This window comes from Anas platyrhynchos, chromosome 1, assembly GCF_047663525.1.
Source record: "Anas platyrhynchos isolate ZD024472 breed Pekin duck chromosome 1, IASCAAS_PekinDuck_T2T, whole genome shotgun sequence".
NCBI lineage: Eukaryota > Metazoa > Chordata > Aves > Anseriformes > Anatidae > Anas > Anas platyrhynchos.
Genome location: NC_092587.1, coordinates 130843137 through 130858041, shown reverse-complemented (window position 1 = coordinate 130858041; position 14905 = coordinate 130843137). Strand labels below are relative to the sequence as shown.

At 39.4% G+C, this 14905-nt stretch overlaps 1 protein-coding gene across 6 annotated transcripts in view; it reads right to left on the bottom strand.

Moving 5' to 3' along the window:
• Positions 1–14905, bottom strand: part of ARHGAP6 (Rho GTPase activating protein 6) — a 317079-nt gene that overhangs the window by 106810 nt on the left and 195364 nt on the right. Inside the window, exon 2 of one of the 6 annotated variants that reach the window (XM_027447633.3) lies at positions 10375–10480. The exons of 4 other annotated variants lie outside the window; for them this stretch is intronic. In XM_027447633.3, the coding sequence (XP_027303434.1) occupies positions 10375–10473 (99 nt within the window). In that variant the 5' untranslated portion in view covers positions 10474–10480. Of the gene's footprint in view, positions 1–10374; positions 10481–14533; positions 14652–14905 lie in introns of those variants that run through there. One more of the 6 variants, XM_021269802.4, reaches the window with a different exon arrangement.

The following is a 14905-nucleotide window of genomic DNA, read 5'->3' as shown; positions in this document are numbered from 1 at the left end:
TCAGTTCTCCTGCAGCTCCAGGAGGATTTTATCATAAAATCATGGAACATTTTGGGTTGGAAGGGGCCTTAAAAAGATCACCCTGTTCCAGCCCCCTGCCATGGACAGGGACACCTTCCACTAAACCAGGCTGCCCGAAGCCCCATCCAGCCTGGCCTTGAGCACCTCCAAGGATGGGACATCCACAGCTTCTCTGGGCAACCTGTGCCAGTGCCTCACCACCCTTACAGTGAAGAACCTCATTCTAATATCCAGTCTAAATCTACCTTATTTTAGTTCAAAACCATTACGCCTTCTCCTATCACTACATTCCCCGACAAAGAGTCCCTCCCTCCCCAACTCACTTGTATTGCACTGAACTGAGTTGTATTACCAGTTTTTGCTGCTCCATTAATATTTCCTCTTGTAAGATCATCTCACCTTTGGTATCACTTATTCAGTCAGAATTTTTGTGTTTTGTCATACAATATCACTATTTTGAAACAAGTAGTTCTGTTTCATCAAACATTACGGTATTTTAATAAATTTTTTTGCAAAGGGACATGTGTTCAAGCAAAGTTTTACCACACATATATATAAGGTGACATTTTAAAGACAGAAATTACAAAACATGGAAGAGAAGCTAACCTAGTTACAGAGAGAGCTACTAAAATACTTCTTTAATGTTTTTTATAACTTTGGATTTTTAATTTTTGAGACATTACCTGTTTGCCCGTAAATCATAAAGTTAACCTGTTTTTTTGAACACACAAGTATCTGACAACGTTTTATTCTGAGTTCTGCTTTAACTACAAACCAGATAATCTCCCTTTTCCCCATATATGCTTCTCCTGCATCTGATTACTAGGAACTCAGCTCCTTTTCCATGTGAAAAAACAACAGCAACAACTACAACAAAAACACAGACAAACAAACAAAAACACCTAAACCAAAACAAAACAAAAACAAAAAGAATTCAGGGATTAAGGGGGAGAGAAAGTTTATACCCATTTCCTTAGACAGGAAGCATGAGTGCATATGGCCTGATAGGAGGAGAAAAAACAACAGTCTAACTCTTGTAGGGTGGCTACTTCTGAATTAGTACCAGGATATAGAAGTTCCTTGTCCCCAGAAAAAGCATAATGAGTCATGCATGTGGTATCACACAAGCCATTAGGCTTTTTTTTTTTTTTTTTGTCTTTTAATTTCTAACCAACAACATTTTGCAACATTGTTCAGCCCTAAAGAGTAGAGGAGTAAACAGCTTCAGGTAAAGCAAGGAAATAAGAAAGCTCAGTACGTGACCACCTATGATCCTACCAAAACAGCAAGGAAAGTCAATTTCTTGAGAAAGAAATATTTTTTTCTTTATTTTGTTCTTTGGATTTGCATTCTCTCCATTTTTATGAAGAACTGCTGCTTCTTAAAGGTGATGCATTGCAATTGCACAAACAGCTCCTACTTCATCTCCTTCAGAGGTAGTTCATTAACAACAGACGAACAAAAAAACAACTTCACTAGATTGATAATAGTTAAAATAACAAAGATAACTTTAATCCAAAGAAAGCATTTCTGTTGTTGCAGGCAGAGTAGAACGTATATGAAAATTGACAGACATTCTGCTGCAGATATCAAATGCTGTTAAGAACTAGGAATGTGTATCAATATTGTGTACTATAACTCCCGGTATTAAAATAACCTTTATTTCCCATTTATCTTTATAATCCCATTTTTATTCAACATGATGAAAGAAATTTGCATGAGATTCCAAGATCTTGGATATTTTTTAAGAACTCAAGAACAGTAACAGTGATATAAGTCATTTCCTTCTCTTTGGAGCAAGGAATCCAACTCGGAGCTATGGCCATAATGCAAGTATAGCATTAGTTCCCAAAATACCAGTCTTAATCAACAGAGAATTTCCCCAGTTAAATTTAGTTTTGTACTGTGGGGAGAAAGAGGGCTGACTATAGCTTCAGTTATACCATGACATCTATTTATGGATCTGCCCATGTTTGCAACACCACATTTATGAACAGAGAGGCTCAAGCTACAGCAGCTTGGATCTGGCCTGCCTAACTATTTGTCTAGATTATTTGCCTTTTTTTTTTTTTTTCTGCCACTCTATTTACTGAAGGCTTCACAGTCCCTTCCCAATGATGCAAATGAAGTCCACCTGCTATGCTGCAAAATGCCAGCTGTCCCCATCAAGTCAGAAGTGCACATCTGGCCGAGTCAGTGTATGAGAGTGCACCTGAGCACTTGGACACAAAATATAAGGTTGTCTCAGCATCTGTCCTGTCCTACAGCTAAACATCTTCCCATCCCATGAGCAAAATGGTGGTTCTCCCTCCCCCCCCTTCATCTCTAGGTATTTACCCATAAAGAACTGCCTGCATTTTGTAACTGTCATGGAAACCTACTGCTCATACAGCAGAAAACCCCATAAAAGCACCTGAAAAGACAAAGGTAACACTAATTAGTATCAGGCTATGATGTCACTGTGGACTCCTACTCATTTATGCACTCACAAACACAACACACACTAAGCTTGATGCTGGGAAGGAATCTTCCGGAGTTCAGAGAGGACGTGACTTCATTAAATGCCCTTAATAATAACAGCAGTCTTAAATTCACTGTGAAATGCTGATACATAATAAGCCCTGCCTTTTCTTAAAAATAAACGTCAGAAGGAATATATTGTAAATAACATTCAATGAAATCTTACTAGTCAGATACATGTATATTGCTCTATCTCGCCAACACACACATGCAGATAAACACCAGAGCACCAGAAAAACAGCTGCTTGTGAGAAATGAGCAACAAGCATTTTTCCAGAAATAATATTATTTTAAAAACTTAAGCAAAGCAGTTATTATTTTAGTTGCTTGTCTGTAATCAAGTCTCCCCAAATTGACATTGGATTAACTCACAGTTAATATGATCATTACAAAAACTTGTTTCTTTGTGAAACTACGGTTGTGTATGTATACACATATGTACCTATATGCATTTATATATATCATGTTGTACAAAATACATCTGTGAATGTTTAAAGGAATAATATTTTTCTTGTCATTCCCTGTTTCCCTCCGGAGTCTTAGCTGTTCTTGGCATCTACTGCTCTTTCATGTTTCAATTGTTATTAAAGTTATAGTCACCATTTGCATTACTGTCATGGATAAGGGTCATTACAAGTGGGTCGTACAGACACTTAGCAATAATAGTAATAACAATAATAACAGTTTCTGCTGTAAGGAATAAGATTTTAAAGCATTTTTCACATCTGGATGGAGACACACAAGTTCCCATGCACAGCACACTAATCCCACAAGGCATGAAGCAGGCAGGTTCAGTGTCACATTAGCCTAGCTGTATAGTTGAGCTAAATTTCCTGTCTGAACACGACCAATTCTCTCAGGCATAGATACCAGCAGAGCGCCTGCAACGGGGTCTGGCCTGTCTGTAAACACCCCATAGAGTAAGAGCACGCTTAAGTACAAGAAAGGAAACAACAGCTGGAGACAGCTGAGCAGATGGGAGGGTACGGGAAAAGAGCGAGGCTGGAGCGGTCAGCATGACAAGCAAAGCTTGCAGGGAAAAAAAGAGAAGTGTTTTACTCATATGCCCAGCCAATATCACCTACCGTTGCTTTCCAATCCCACTCAAAATTGGATGATTACTGTCATTTTAGTTTGTTTTTTCATGCTAGCACAAAGTCAGTACCCAGAAAGTGACAGTCTTCAGTGACTTCAACCTCACTTAGCTTAGATAAGCAGGCCTGTTTAATAAAAAGCTTTGATGCTCTCTGGTTATCAAAGGATAAAATTTGTGAGAAGGGTTATCTCCTTTACTGTACCAGATTGTCTAAAAAGCTATTGCATTTCATAACTCACCTTTCACAGTGCTGAAGGGATGAACACATACATACACACATAAATCAGAAACACTCCTAAACCTACACACACTTTTTTTTTTTTCTTTTTTCCCTTCTTCTTTCTTCTCACCCAGAAAAGGGAAACAAAGTCACCAGAAAGGAAATACATCTTTGGAAGGAAGAGAAGCTGTAACAAGATTGCAGAGACAACAGGAGGAAGAAGGACCAGCCACTGGGTGTGTAACCAAAAGGGGAAGCAGCTCATCCTTCTGGTGAGGTCTTTGAGCTGGCGGGCACCCAGCTGCCTGCCAAGCTATCTGCCTGTACCACCACACGTCTGTTATAGACCACCAAGGGCCTCACCTAGGAGGTCAGGAAGACAGCACTTCCGGGAAAGCTGTAACTGAATGAGAAATAATCAACCAGCTTACTACTGTTATTGGAAAATGTGAATTTTAAGTGACCCAGATGTACATTTGTATTGTGTCTCCGTGTCCATGTATAAGCTTTTTTAAAGCTAAATCAGGGTGAGGGCGGTTGGGGGAGAAGTAGGGATTTTACTTTGATACAATACATCAGATGAAAATTTACTACAGTAGTGAGCTTTCTGGACTGATTAAACTACATGCCAGTCAGTTTTAGAAACACTAAGAGCTCAAGGAGATGTGCTCTTACAACAGCTCCCTAAACGTGCTTAATAAAACATTTCTGTAGGCTCAGCATGTGAACAAACTCATAAATGTTAACTGATGACCAGTAACCAGAAGAAGATTCTTCTTAGAAGAATTGTCTATTTGTCCCAGAGTAGCCTCTCTGCCCTAACCAGGTGCCAGGGAAACTTGAAAAGTAGGAATCATGGCATTTACCAAAACCAGGGTTGACTGTATTCTTCATCCAGCCTCAGCCTCCTGGACTCCAGCAAGGAGATTCATTCCCAGGCAGCCCCCAAAGGTTGACATCACAGTACAAGGCTTAACTGAGAAGGAACATTATCAGGTTTCCAGGTGGCTTTCACAGAGCCCAAATCCTGAGCACTAAGAATTTGTGATGCAAAGTGGCAAAAGGTTTCAGAAGCTGAGATGTCTTCAGGACTTTAGATCACCCTCTTCCCCACAACCCAGTTTGTTCTAATAAAAAAACATTTTTGCTTGTTTCCTTATGACACGTGCTTGATCCAGGAAAGAGGTAAAAGGCAACAAGGGAAATCATGTTCTCTCTTCCTTGTATTCACTTTTCAGAGAAAAAGGCAAAGAGGTGTTTACCCTTTCAAATCAGCATGCATGTTCTGTGCGCTCAGAACAACATTCCCTCAGCGGAGGCATGTGGAGTTAGATAACATCAGTTTATGTTAAATAATCTTAAAATAGAAACACATACAGCGCTGTTTTTAGACATCCTAGATAATGCTTTTACATAGTCTGGTTTTGCTTTTTTGTTTTTTCAGTGTGTGGGAGATACATTATCTCGTGTTTTAATGGATGTGGTCACTTTTTCTCTGCGGCCAAGTTTAAAGAGTCTTGCAGGTTCTGTTCCCACATTTGGGGACTCAAAACTTCCTGTAAGACCCTTGGGTCAGCAACAATCCTGAACTCCATTCCGCCAGCGAGCCTTCACAAACCTGACGTAACTGCGACACTCTGGGAAGATTTATCAGGTAATGGCCTGGGGCTTTACAGACACTGTGGTACTTCAAGCAGAACATGCAGACAGTCTGTACACACACTATATCATGGTGCTGTTGCCATCAGACCATATCATAGTGAGAGCCACTTCCAATTTATAGTGTTAAACTATAAATTACCACGTGCTCAACACTACCAAAAGTCTTGAAGTCTGTAAAAACTAACTCTCTTCTGCTCTTACTATCTTTTCCTCTCAAAGTTTTAAGTTATGTTACTGTAGATATGAAGGCAGATATGCAAGGCAAAACTGCTGAACCACTGTCACGCTGGATCTACCTGTTGCTTCTCCTGTCATAGCCAGTATGCTTTTCATCTGCCTCTCTGTCAGTCTTCCAGCGTGTTGTAAATTTGACAAGTTGAAAAATAATGAACAAAAGACATTGTAAGGAAACAAAAAATAGATTATGCTTGAAAACACCACTGTAACTAGCCATATAGAAATGAGTCTAAATTTAACAGAGCAATTTTTCAGTTACTTTTTTTTTTTTTTTTTTTTTTTTTAAAGTTTATAGTATAAATCAGCTCTAAATTCTTCCCCAGTGTGCACCACCACAGCCAGCATCAATCTCCAGCCTGGATTTTTAACAGCATGCATTCAAGTCTGTAAACTGAAAGGCATTACAAATAGGAAATAAGAGTGGGATAGCATCAAGATCTGACTATACGAACTACAACTAAATGCTTGGAAATGTAGCAATAACAGCAGTGACAAAGACATTAATAAATACCTTACAACGCACATGAATCAAGGGGTATTCTGTGAAGTTTTATCAATAGCCAATTTCTTGTAATTAATACTCCCCAAAGAGCTACTGTTAATGGTTTCTATCAGGCATTGAACATACAGAAAATGCTGCGGTCAACTGATTTTTCCTCCCATGGAAGTACCCATGCTAAACTGTTGATATAGTTTGCACGCTTCTGGAAGGACAGGAAAAAAGAACAGTGCACTTGGCAAATCTTCCTCTTTTTGCTACACCCACTTTAAGAGAATGAGAAAGTAGAGTTCCTACAGCTATAAATATATTTCAAAGAAGCTAGTGCTTTTATCGTATGTGATGAAATTCCAGAAAGAAGCAAAAGGAAAAGCAAAAAGTTTTGAACTGGAAAAAGTGTTCTTGTTCTTCAGAAGAATATCCACCTTTATTTAAAAATAAATAAATAAATAAATATCAGCTGCCTGAGTTCTGCTCCAACAAGCAGAAGTTATCTTAATGCAAGACCTACACTTTAAAATAAAATAAAAAAAAAAGCAGAAGTAGGCTCATGTTGGCCTAATAATTTTATGTGGCTGGCCTAGTGAGTGGAAGTAACTCAGCGTTATTTTCTAAACTGACAACAAACTACATACAGAACTTGAGTTTTTGAATTGTGAATCATCTCAGGTATAGATTGAATCCTAATTTTGATCTGATCTATGACACCACCATATTTACTTATGTCATAAGAAAATCCAATGCAAAAATTTTTGAGAAGTGACTCAGAGAACCCCAAAAATAAGCTGAGGTAGTAAAGCAGGGCAATGCTGAAAAGACTCTAGAAAATCTAGACAATCAATTCCTACCCCAGATTTGCAACCCATCCCACAGGCACTGAACTTCCCTTAGAAAGGTTCCTTGAATTTAGCATCCACATCTCAGGTTGCAGAGAAATACTGTGTGTAGAATCAAACATCCTTGTATCGTACTAACCAAGGACATAGCTTATGACTATGAAAAAAGAAAAACTTTTTTTGACCCAGCGACCTTCCCTGTGGTCTTGACCAGTTTCATTTTTATCCAAGTATGTATTTTAAGCACCCCCAATACTACTACTGCCCTTGTGTTGCTAACTACCAGATAAAATTAATTTTGGCACCTAGCATACAGGGCCATAAGAGATGATCTTTTTGTTTTAGAGATCAAAATTCCACTAAGAGCATTACCACTTAATGATTAAAAAAAAAAAAAAAAAAGAAAAAAGAAAAAAAAAAGCATTACTTGCAATATTATTTGCGTATTTGTACATACAATTCAATTGTCTTCCTGGTAGGTGTTAGTTATATTGCAATGTTAAAATGTAGGAGTCGGCACTGTAAATTCAGACAGACACGAGATGTAGCAATGCCAACAAGGATCCTTGCACGATGCAGGGTACAGAACAGCACTTCAAAACCTAAGAGGAACTTCTTATGATTTTGAGTTTAAACACAGAATCAGAAGCCTTTGGCACTTCAGCAACCATCCTTTTAGCATTTAAACAAAAAAGCAAATGAGGCACAGAGCCACTTCTGTTCCTCTAACAGTAATAGCTGTGATGAAGATGAATACTCATCATACGCGTTGTTCCTTGCATTACTAGGTCTCTCACTAATTCACTTATGTCTTCGTGTTGTTTTCGTCAGATGATCTGAGAGTTCCCTGAAGCACTGCTCACTTTCAAAATGCATGATTTGGCTTCCCTAGAAATAGCACTCGGTTGGAAAAGAACAAGAGTCATAGAGGTAAAAAATGCACTGGGGAGAGCAAAAGAAATCCTTTGTGGTTACACTTTGAATTTATGAAGCACTCAGGTATCAGCAAGATTAACGTAGCATAAAAAAAAATCATGCTAGACAGACTGAAAAGAAGCCAATTTTGACAGCCTGGTTTTCCTTTTATTCTTTCGTTCTATCTTCACCACCTCTCGGTCATTTCTTCCTATCAGTCACATCTTCAATCCACACTCCACTTTCTCCATCACCTTACAAAATCACTAAGAGTCTGCCCAACCTCGTAAGGTGTTACTCTGCAGATACAAAATCATTCAATTTCATACACAGCCAGCCTGAAGTGGCAGAAGACATGTTCTCTAAAAGCCTAGATATTTCCAGAAAATTTTGCTAACAGCCAGTCACCATTCTCTGAGAAGAACGTGCTAATTTGAACACTGGAACATTTTTACAACTTCTTTAAAACACCATCTCAAGAGCAACTTGAGTTTTCACGAGGAATAAAATCTCCTACAGCCTCCAACAAGAGCTTTAAATCTATTGCTGCTTTCAGGTAGGGTTTTCTCTGGCCAAAGGCACAAGAATTCCTCACATTTTTATCGATGCTCTAATTACAACAGAGTAGCATTTGTCCTGGAAATATAATACAAACTCACAGATTATATTACCCCTATTCCCCCCCCCCCCCCCCCCCCACACACACACACACACTTAGAATCATAGAATCCTTTAGGTTGGAAAAGACCTTCAAGATCATCAAGTCCAACCATCAACCTGACCTACCAAGTCTCATCACTAAACCATGACCATTAGGGCAATATCCACACATCTCTTAAACACCTCCAGGAATGGGGACAGCCCCCCTCCTCTGGAAAGTCTTGTTCAACAACTTCATCGATGACCTTGATGAGGGAATACTATCTGCCCTCAGCAAGTACACTGATGACACAAAGCTGGGAGGAGAGGCTGAAATGCCAGAAGGCTGTGCTGCCATTCAGCGAGATCTGGACCAGCTGGAGAGATGGGTAGGAAGAAACCAAATGAGGTTTAACAAGAGCAGGTGTATAGTCCTGCACCTGGGAAGGAACAACCACATGTATGAGTACAGGCTGGGGGATGACCTGCTGGAGAGGAGCTCTGATGAAAAGAACCTGGGGGTCCTGGTGAACTTGTTTGGAGATAACCTCAAGGCCTAACTTGTTCTGTAACAGTTCCTACCTACTCAGGGCTAAATTAATAACAGCCGATTTGCATATAAGTAAATGTACCCCCATTTTATACTCTCACATCTTCTGGTTGATGGACACTTCACCATTTTCAAGTGAACTCAGACTTTTTTCAAGCTCCTGTGTTTTCAAGAACAACCCATTATTATATGGAAATGTGAATTTTGCATTTCATTTTGGCTTTTAAAGTAAGGCAGAAAACTTTAAGTAAAGTTTAGAGTATACATATAGAGAGTATATATATTAATGTATAAATATATATTTTAATCTATCTCAGTATTCCTCAATCTGTCTCATGCCCCAGGTTAGAAAATCTGTCTGCAGAGGAAGAAACCTTACAGAAATTTAAAACAAAGAGGTATGGCAAGCTACGAGGATGTCAACATGTCCACAGCTTCCCCTCTTTTCAGCGTGGACTGTGCTACACTCATCTGCAGAGCTGTTGATTTGCAAGGAGGTTGGGTAAGACTTTCATTAGGAATCGTTAGTTATGGAATTCGCTCTGTGCTTGTTAGGCTGTTTGTGCACCTTGAGGATAGGCTCCCAAGTACTGAGGGAGGAGGAGGCTACAAGGCTTCTGTTATGGTGATGTTCAAATGGGAGACTTCTAATGTACTACCTCAGCAAATGGGTATTTACAGACCAGATGAGTTTCACCATGAAAATTAAACCATATAAAAGCATAAGAAAACACCAATGGTCTATCTCTTAACATACAACCAGAAATACAGATCACTGTAATTCAGTTCATTGCAGACCATTATAAACAGAAGCGAAGAACAGAGAGAGAAAGAGTTAAACATGAAACACAAAATCTGCCTCTTCAGTTCTGCACCAGTTTGTACCTACTAAGCACTGCTGACTGCAGGACCTTCAGATCATCTACAGCATTTCACTGTTTCATCAAGGAGCAACCTGTGAACTGCAATTTGGTGTAGCTGCATTTGAAGAAAATAAATCTAAAACTCTTGCTATTAAAGACCCAACTAACCTAATAATCCATATATACACAAGAAAGCATTTGACATTCTCTAAATAAACTGCTGTTTCAAAGCTGAGCATTTTAGTTTTTAGTCAACTTAATTTGGAATTTACTTCACTGTATAAATTCAACAGTTAAATGTTATGATCTGTTCTACCTTTTTGAGATGACGGGTGAACTCTCTTTGAATAATACGTCTTACACAAGTGTGGTTCTCAGCTTCTTTGAGGTCCATGGTCAGGTTAACTCTTTCCATAAAGCACCTAAAAGTAAAGTCATTGTGGATAACAAGTTGTACTAAATACAGCTGTAATGTGAAGAATTTCACTACGTAACAAACACATTTTGGCGAAACACACACTTTAATGGGATGGTGTGCCATGTTCTTCCAACCCACTGTCTGTTCCACAGGATTCTTAATCTTCCTCTCAAGATTCCAAAAAGACAGAAAAAATAATAGAACAAACAAACAAACAAAAAAGGAAACCTAACAAAAAAACTCTAGATAATAGGGTCACTGAGGAGTTATTTTGGATTGACCCTGGCACTGTGTTTCCTTATGACATGCTATAGCCCACTGTATTTAATCACAACCAATGTTTATACTGTGTAACTTTGATACAGATCAGATACTGTCACAGCTCTGACATTTTAATCAGCCTAGGTTGTTTCTATTTCTTCTTGCGATAACAATTCTGTCATGAAAAGTAGCATTAAATAAGATTATGAGACAGCAGATGGCATCACTTAGTTATCTTTAATTGTTGTACACTGACCATTTACTATAAAGCATAATCTATTTTCAAAGATTCGTAAGTGGAACTCTATGCTGTCCGTAGACATACCAAAATACAAAATGTCACTATTTTCTCATAAAGTCATAGAATGGTTTGGGTTGGAAGGGGCCTTAAAGTCCATTTACTTTCAACCCCTTTGCCCTAGGCAGGGACACCTCCTACCAGACCAGGTTGTCGAATTCCCATCCAACCTGGCCTTGAACACCTCCAGGGATGGGGCATCCACAGCTTCTCTGGGCAACTGGTGCTGGTGCCTCACTACCCACTGAGTAAAGAATTTCCTCCTAATATCTAATTGAAACCAACACTCTTTTAGTTTAAAGCCATTCCCCCTTGTCCTACACTCCCTGACAGAGTCCCTCCTCAGCTTTCCTGTAGGCCCCTTTAGGTACTGAAAGGTCTCCCCGGAGCCTTCTCTTCTCCAGGCTGAAAAACTCTGTTTCACCTATCTGGTTGCCTTGATCTGTAGTTAGTTTCATGCAAGCATCTTAAAGCAGCCATTGTTTACCACAGCTGTGGCTGCCTTTCTTCAGTTCCCTGGGTACTTCTGAGCCCCTCACGCTTCTGATGGCCTCCCACACACCATCAGCTGAAGCCACTTGTATCTTCACAAGATCACATAAAGTAATGGCTGTCTTTAAGAAATCTGACAGATGTGACTACAACTTTGTGGTAATTTATAGATTCCTTTCCTCATCTCTTCCCACTGGGATCTATACTAGAGCCACATCACTCCGTCGGGCACAAATTCACAAAGTATTTTGAAATACCAGTAGGAGAGCTGCCCATTCAACAAATTGGAACTCGACAAAGATGGTGAATGCTAAAAAAGCTCTTCATGCCTATTCAGCATCACATGGGAAATAACAGCCCTCATGAAAACAGATTTGGGTCTAACAGGATCTGCTATTCAGCCTCCTTTTGGTAATTTCTCTCATCATCTAGTTGTTAGAACAATATATATAAAAAAAAAAAGCAGAGAAATTTCTTTTGTGTTTTCAGATGATATAACGATTTGAAAAGGTAAACTATAAAAACAAAGGCATCCATGCACAGCCTCAAACCACTCTACAGAAAAAGGGGAATTCGGAGGAGGCAATGTACTAAGTCATTTTTCCGATTACTTTTCAGAAGAATAACAAAAACATTATGTTCCACTCAGGGTATTCAGAAAGTAGCTGTCACTGTCATTTGTAGGTGTTACACTCAGAGTACGTCATGAAAAATCAGTGTATTTTTCCACATGCCTGCTAGAACAAATGCAAGCAGGCACAGTGAGGGTCTCGAGCTTAAGAAGCCATTAGGGAGCAGCTGGATGGCCTCAGCAGCCCACACAAGGAGATTTATAGATTCAAATACCGTAGGTAGCCCATGGTGCAAATCTAGTCCATCAGTGGCCAGTCCCTGGTGGCATTGCCAGCTGATCCCTCCTGATCCACGTATTGATCTGCAGCATGCCAAGGCAAGCAGCAGAAGGGGCACTTTGAACCCTGTGCAACAGGGACAGCCATGGGAAATGGGGAAAGGACAATGCAGAAGAGGGAAGAGGCAAACCAGAGCACTGGAGAAAAACCCTCTCTGTTCCTTGCCCACACATACACAGCCCTGTTTTTCTTTACCCACTCCTAACCTTTTCTCTGGTCTTGCCTTTCAAAAAGCTATTCAAAGAGCCATGCTGTTTGTACTGTATGAATTTGGCGATGGCAGCCTTACAGAACGTTTTGCAATTCTTTGCAGGGTTGCTGGCGGTTTCTGCTTGCTCAATGGATAAATGCAAGCACTGACCAGCATGTGTGCTTAGTATTTAGTGTGCATTCAGTGGCAGCCAGGAATCTGACCTGGACATCTTCTGCCTGCAGTATGGGACTTCCAGTAAGAAATGTATTCTGAAAACCAACAAGACTAAGTAACCTGTGAAGCTACAGATTTCTTCAGGAAATAAAAAAAAAAAAAAAATGACAACAGAGACTACTGAAAACAAACATTACAACTAACAAATAGGTTATAAAATCTTTTGACCTAAATATTTTTCTCCCTTGGTGTTCAAATCAGCACAGTAGCTGTACAGTACCACGGCTTTCATTCTTTTTCTGCTCTAACCCAGGCAGGAAACATACTTTTTCAGCCACAGTGAACATGCTGTTGTACTTCTGAAAAACAAACAGAGCTCTAAAGAGCTGTGAAGAGCAGAGGTAGGAGGGATGAAGTAAATCTCTTATTATAAATTACAGAACCATCCCCAAATCTTTATTCTTTCTGTGGAAGTCACCTTTTCAAGTGCTGGCACTCTGTACTTTACATAACACCTTTTTTTTTTTTTAATTTTTTTTTGTTTTGTTTTGGTTTTTGTTTTTGTTTTTCCAACCTGGCAGTAATACAAATTGAATGTCCTCTTTCTCCATAATACAATGAATCATTCATACATCTCTAACAGTAACATAAAGCCAAAGCAGAAGCACCATTACCAGTAGTGTCATGATACCCGATCTTCACTCATTGTACCCATATGCTTTCTGCTGAGTCAGTTTTGAAATACCATCCAGTCAAAAAGGTATTAGACAGAAGATACACAACTAGATGTCACTGAATAGCCTGAAATGTTATTCATCGTGAATATCACCACCATAATGAATAAAACTCATCTGATACTGTTGCCTACGTTACCAGAGGATAGCCTCAACTTCTCTTGCCCTGTCCTATTCTTCAAGCTGCAGGTGATATGAACCCAGAAATTCAAAAATGCAAGGCACCCAGTTATTAACTCAGGAGGTCCACAGTCAGTGTCAGAAGTGATGTGGGGCAGACTTTTTAGATTTTAGGTGTGTCTAAAGCTGCACACAGAGGTATAGCACGTCTTTCTAAAACAGAAGCCAGCAAGGTGCTTATAGCCTTGTCAAATCAGTGGTTACTAGCTCAGCAGCCTGTTTAAACACTGTAAAACACCACTGAGAATTTACCACACGTTTATGTGCCCAGAATACCTGGCCTCCAGATGCACGTGAACTGAAGCCCTTTGGACTTCCTGTATACTTTTGGTCAGTTTTAGATGATACTTTCATAACACCGAAGAAATATTTTCTAAGCCATTCTGCCCCATTGGATGGATTTTAAGGAAGCTAAATCTTATAATCTCTGATTATAATCAAACTACCTGTTATATTCTCTGTATATGTATGCTTCTTTCTGCATTAGGAAAAACATTTTCTAAATTACAGGGAAAGTTACATAGACATGGGTGCATTATTTCAGACTCAGTTATAGCAAGTTTTTGAGCTAACCTATGTACATAAAGCATTACACTCCCCCCATCTAGCTTCTTACAAGGATAAACAGGTCTCCAGAACTCCACTAATTCTAACAACATATCCATACAGGATTCACTTGCCTTCCTGCACACTCAAGATTATTTCCTTCCCGAATCTTCTTCCTCCTCTTCTGAACTAGTCTTCCCAGCTAAATTCAGATTTTAAATAAGCAGTGAGAATGGTTGGTTTCCCAAGTGAATAATAAATTACTTACACTTCTATCCCAGTCTCAGCTGTCCTAGCTGGTTTGCAGGTACTCACGCAGCAATTGCCAATGAATTGGTTATCTCCTCACTTCCTCTAACAGGGTTCAACCCTGAAAAACTGAAGAATTACCTCCTTCTGTCTTTCACAGTGCTTTTAAACTGGTGGTGGGAGGGGCAGAAAAATCTCCCTATCTCGTTGTGTTAGGAAAGAGAAAATTCCCATCAAAAGTGACTCACCGACATTAATCATATATACACCAGATTGAAAGGCACTCAGAACATGAAGACTGAATCCCGTTCTCAGTTAAGCAAATTAGAAGCAAATTGCTCAGCACTATCATATTATTTTAACTGCCATATCTGTACAATTTTGCACAATG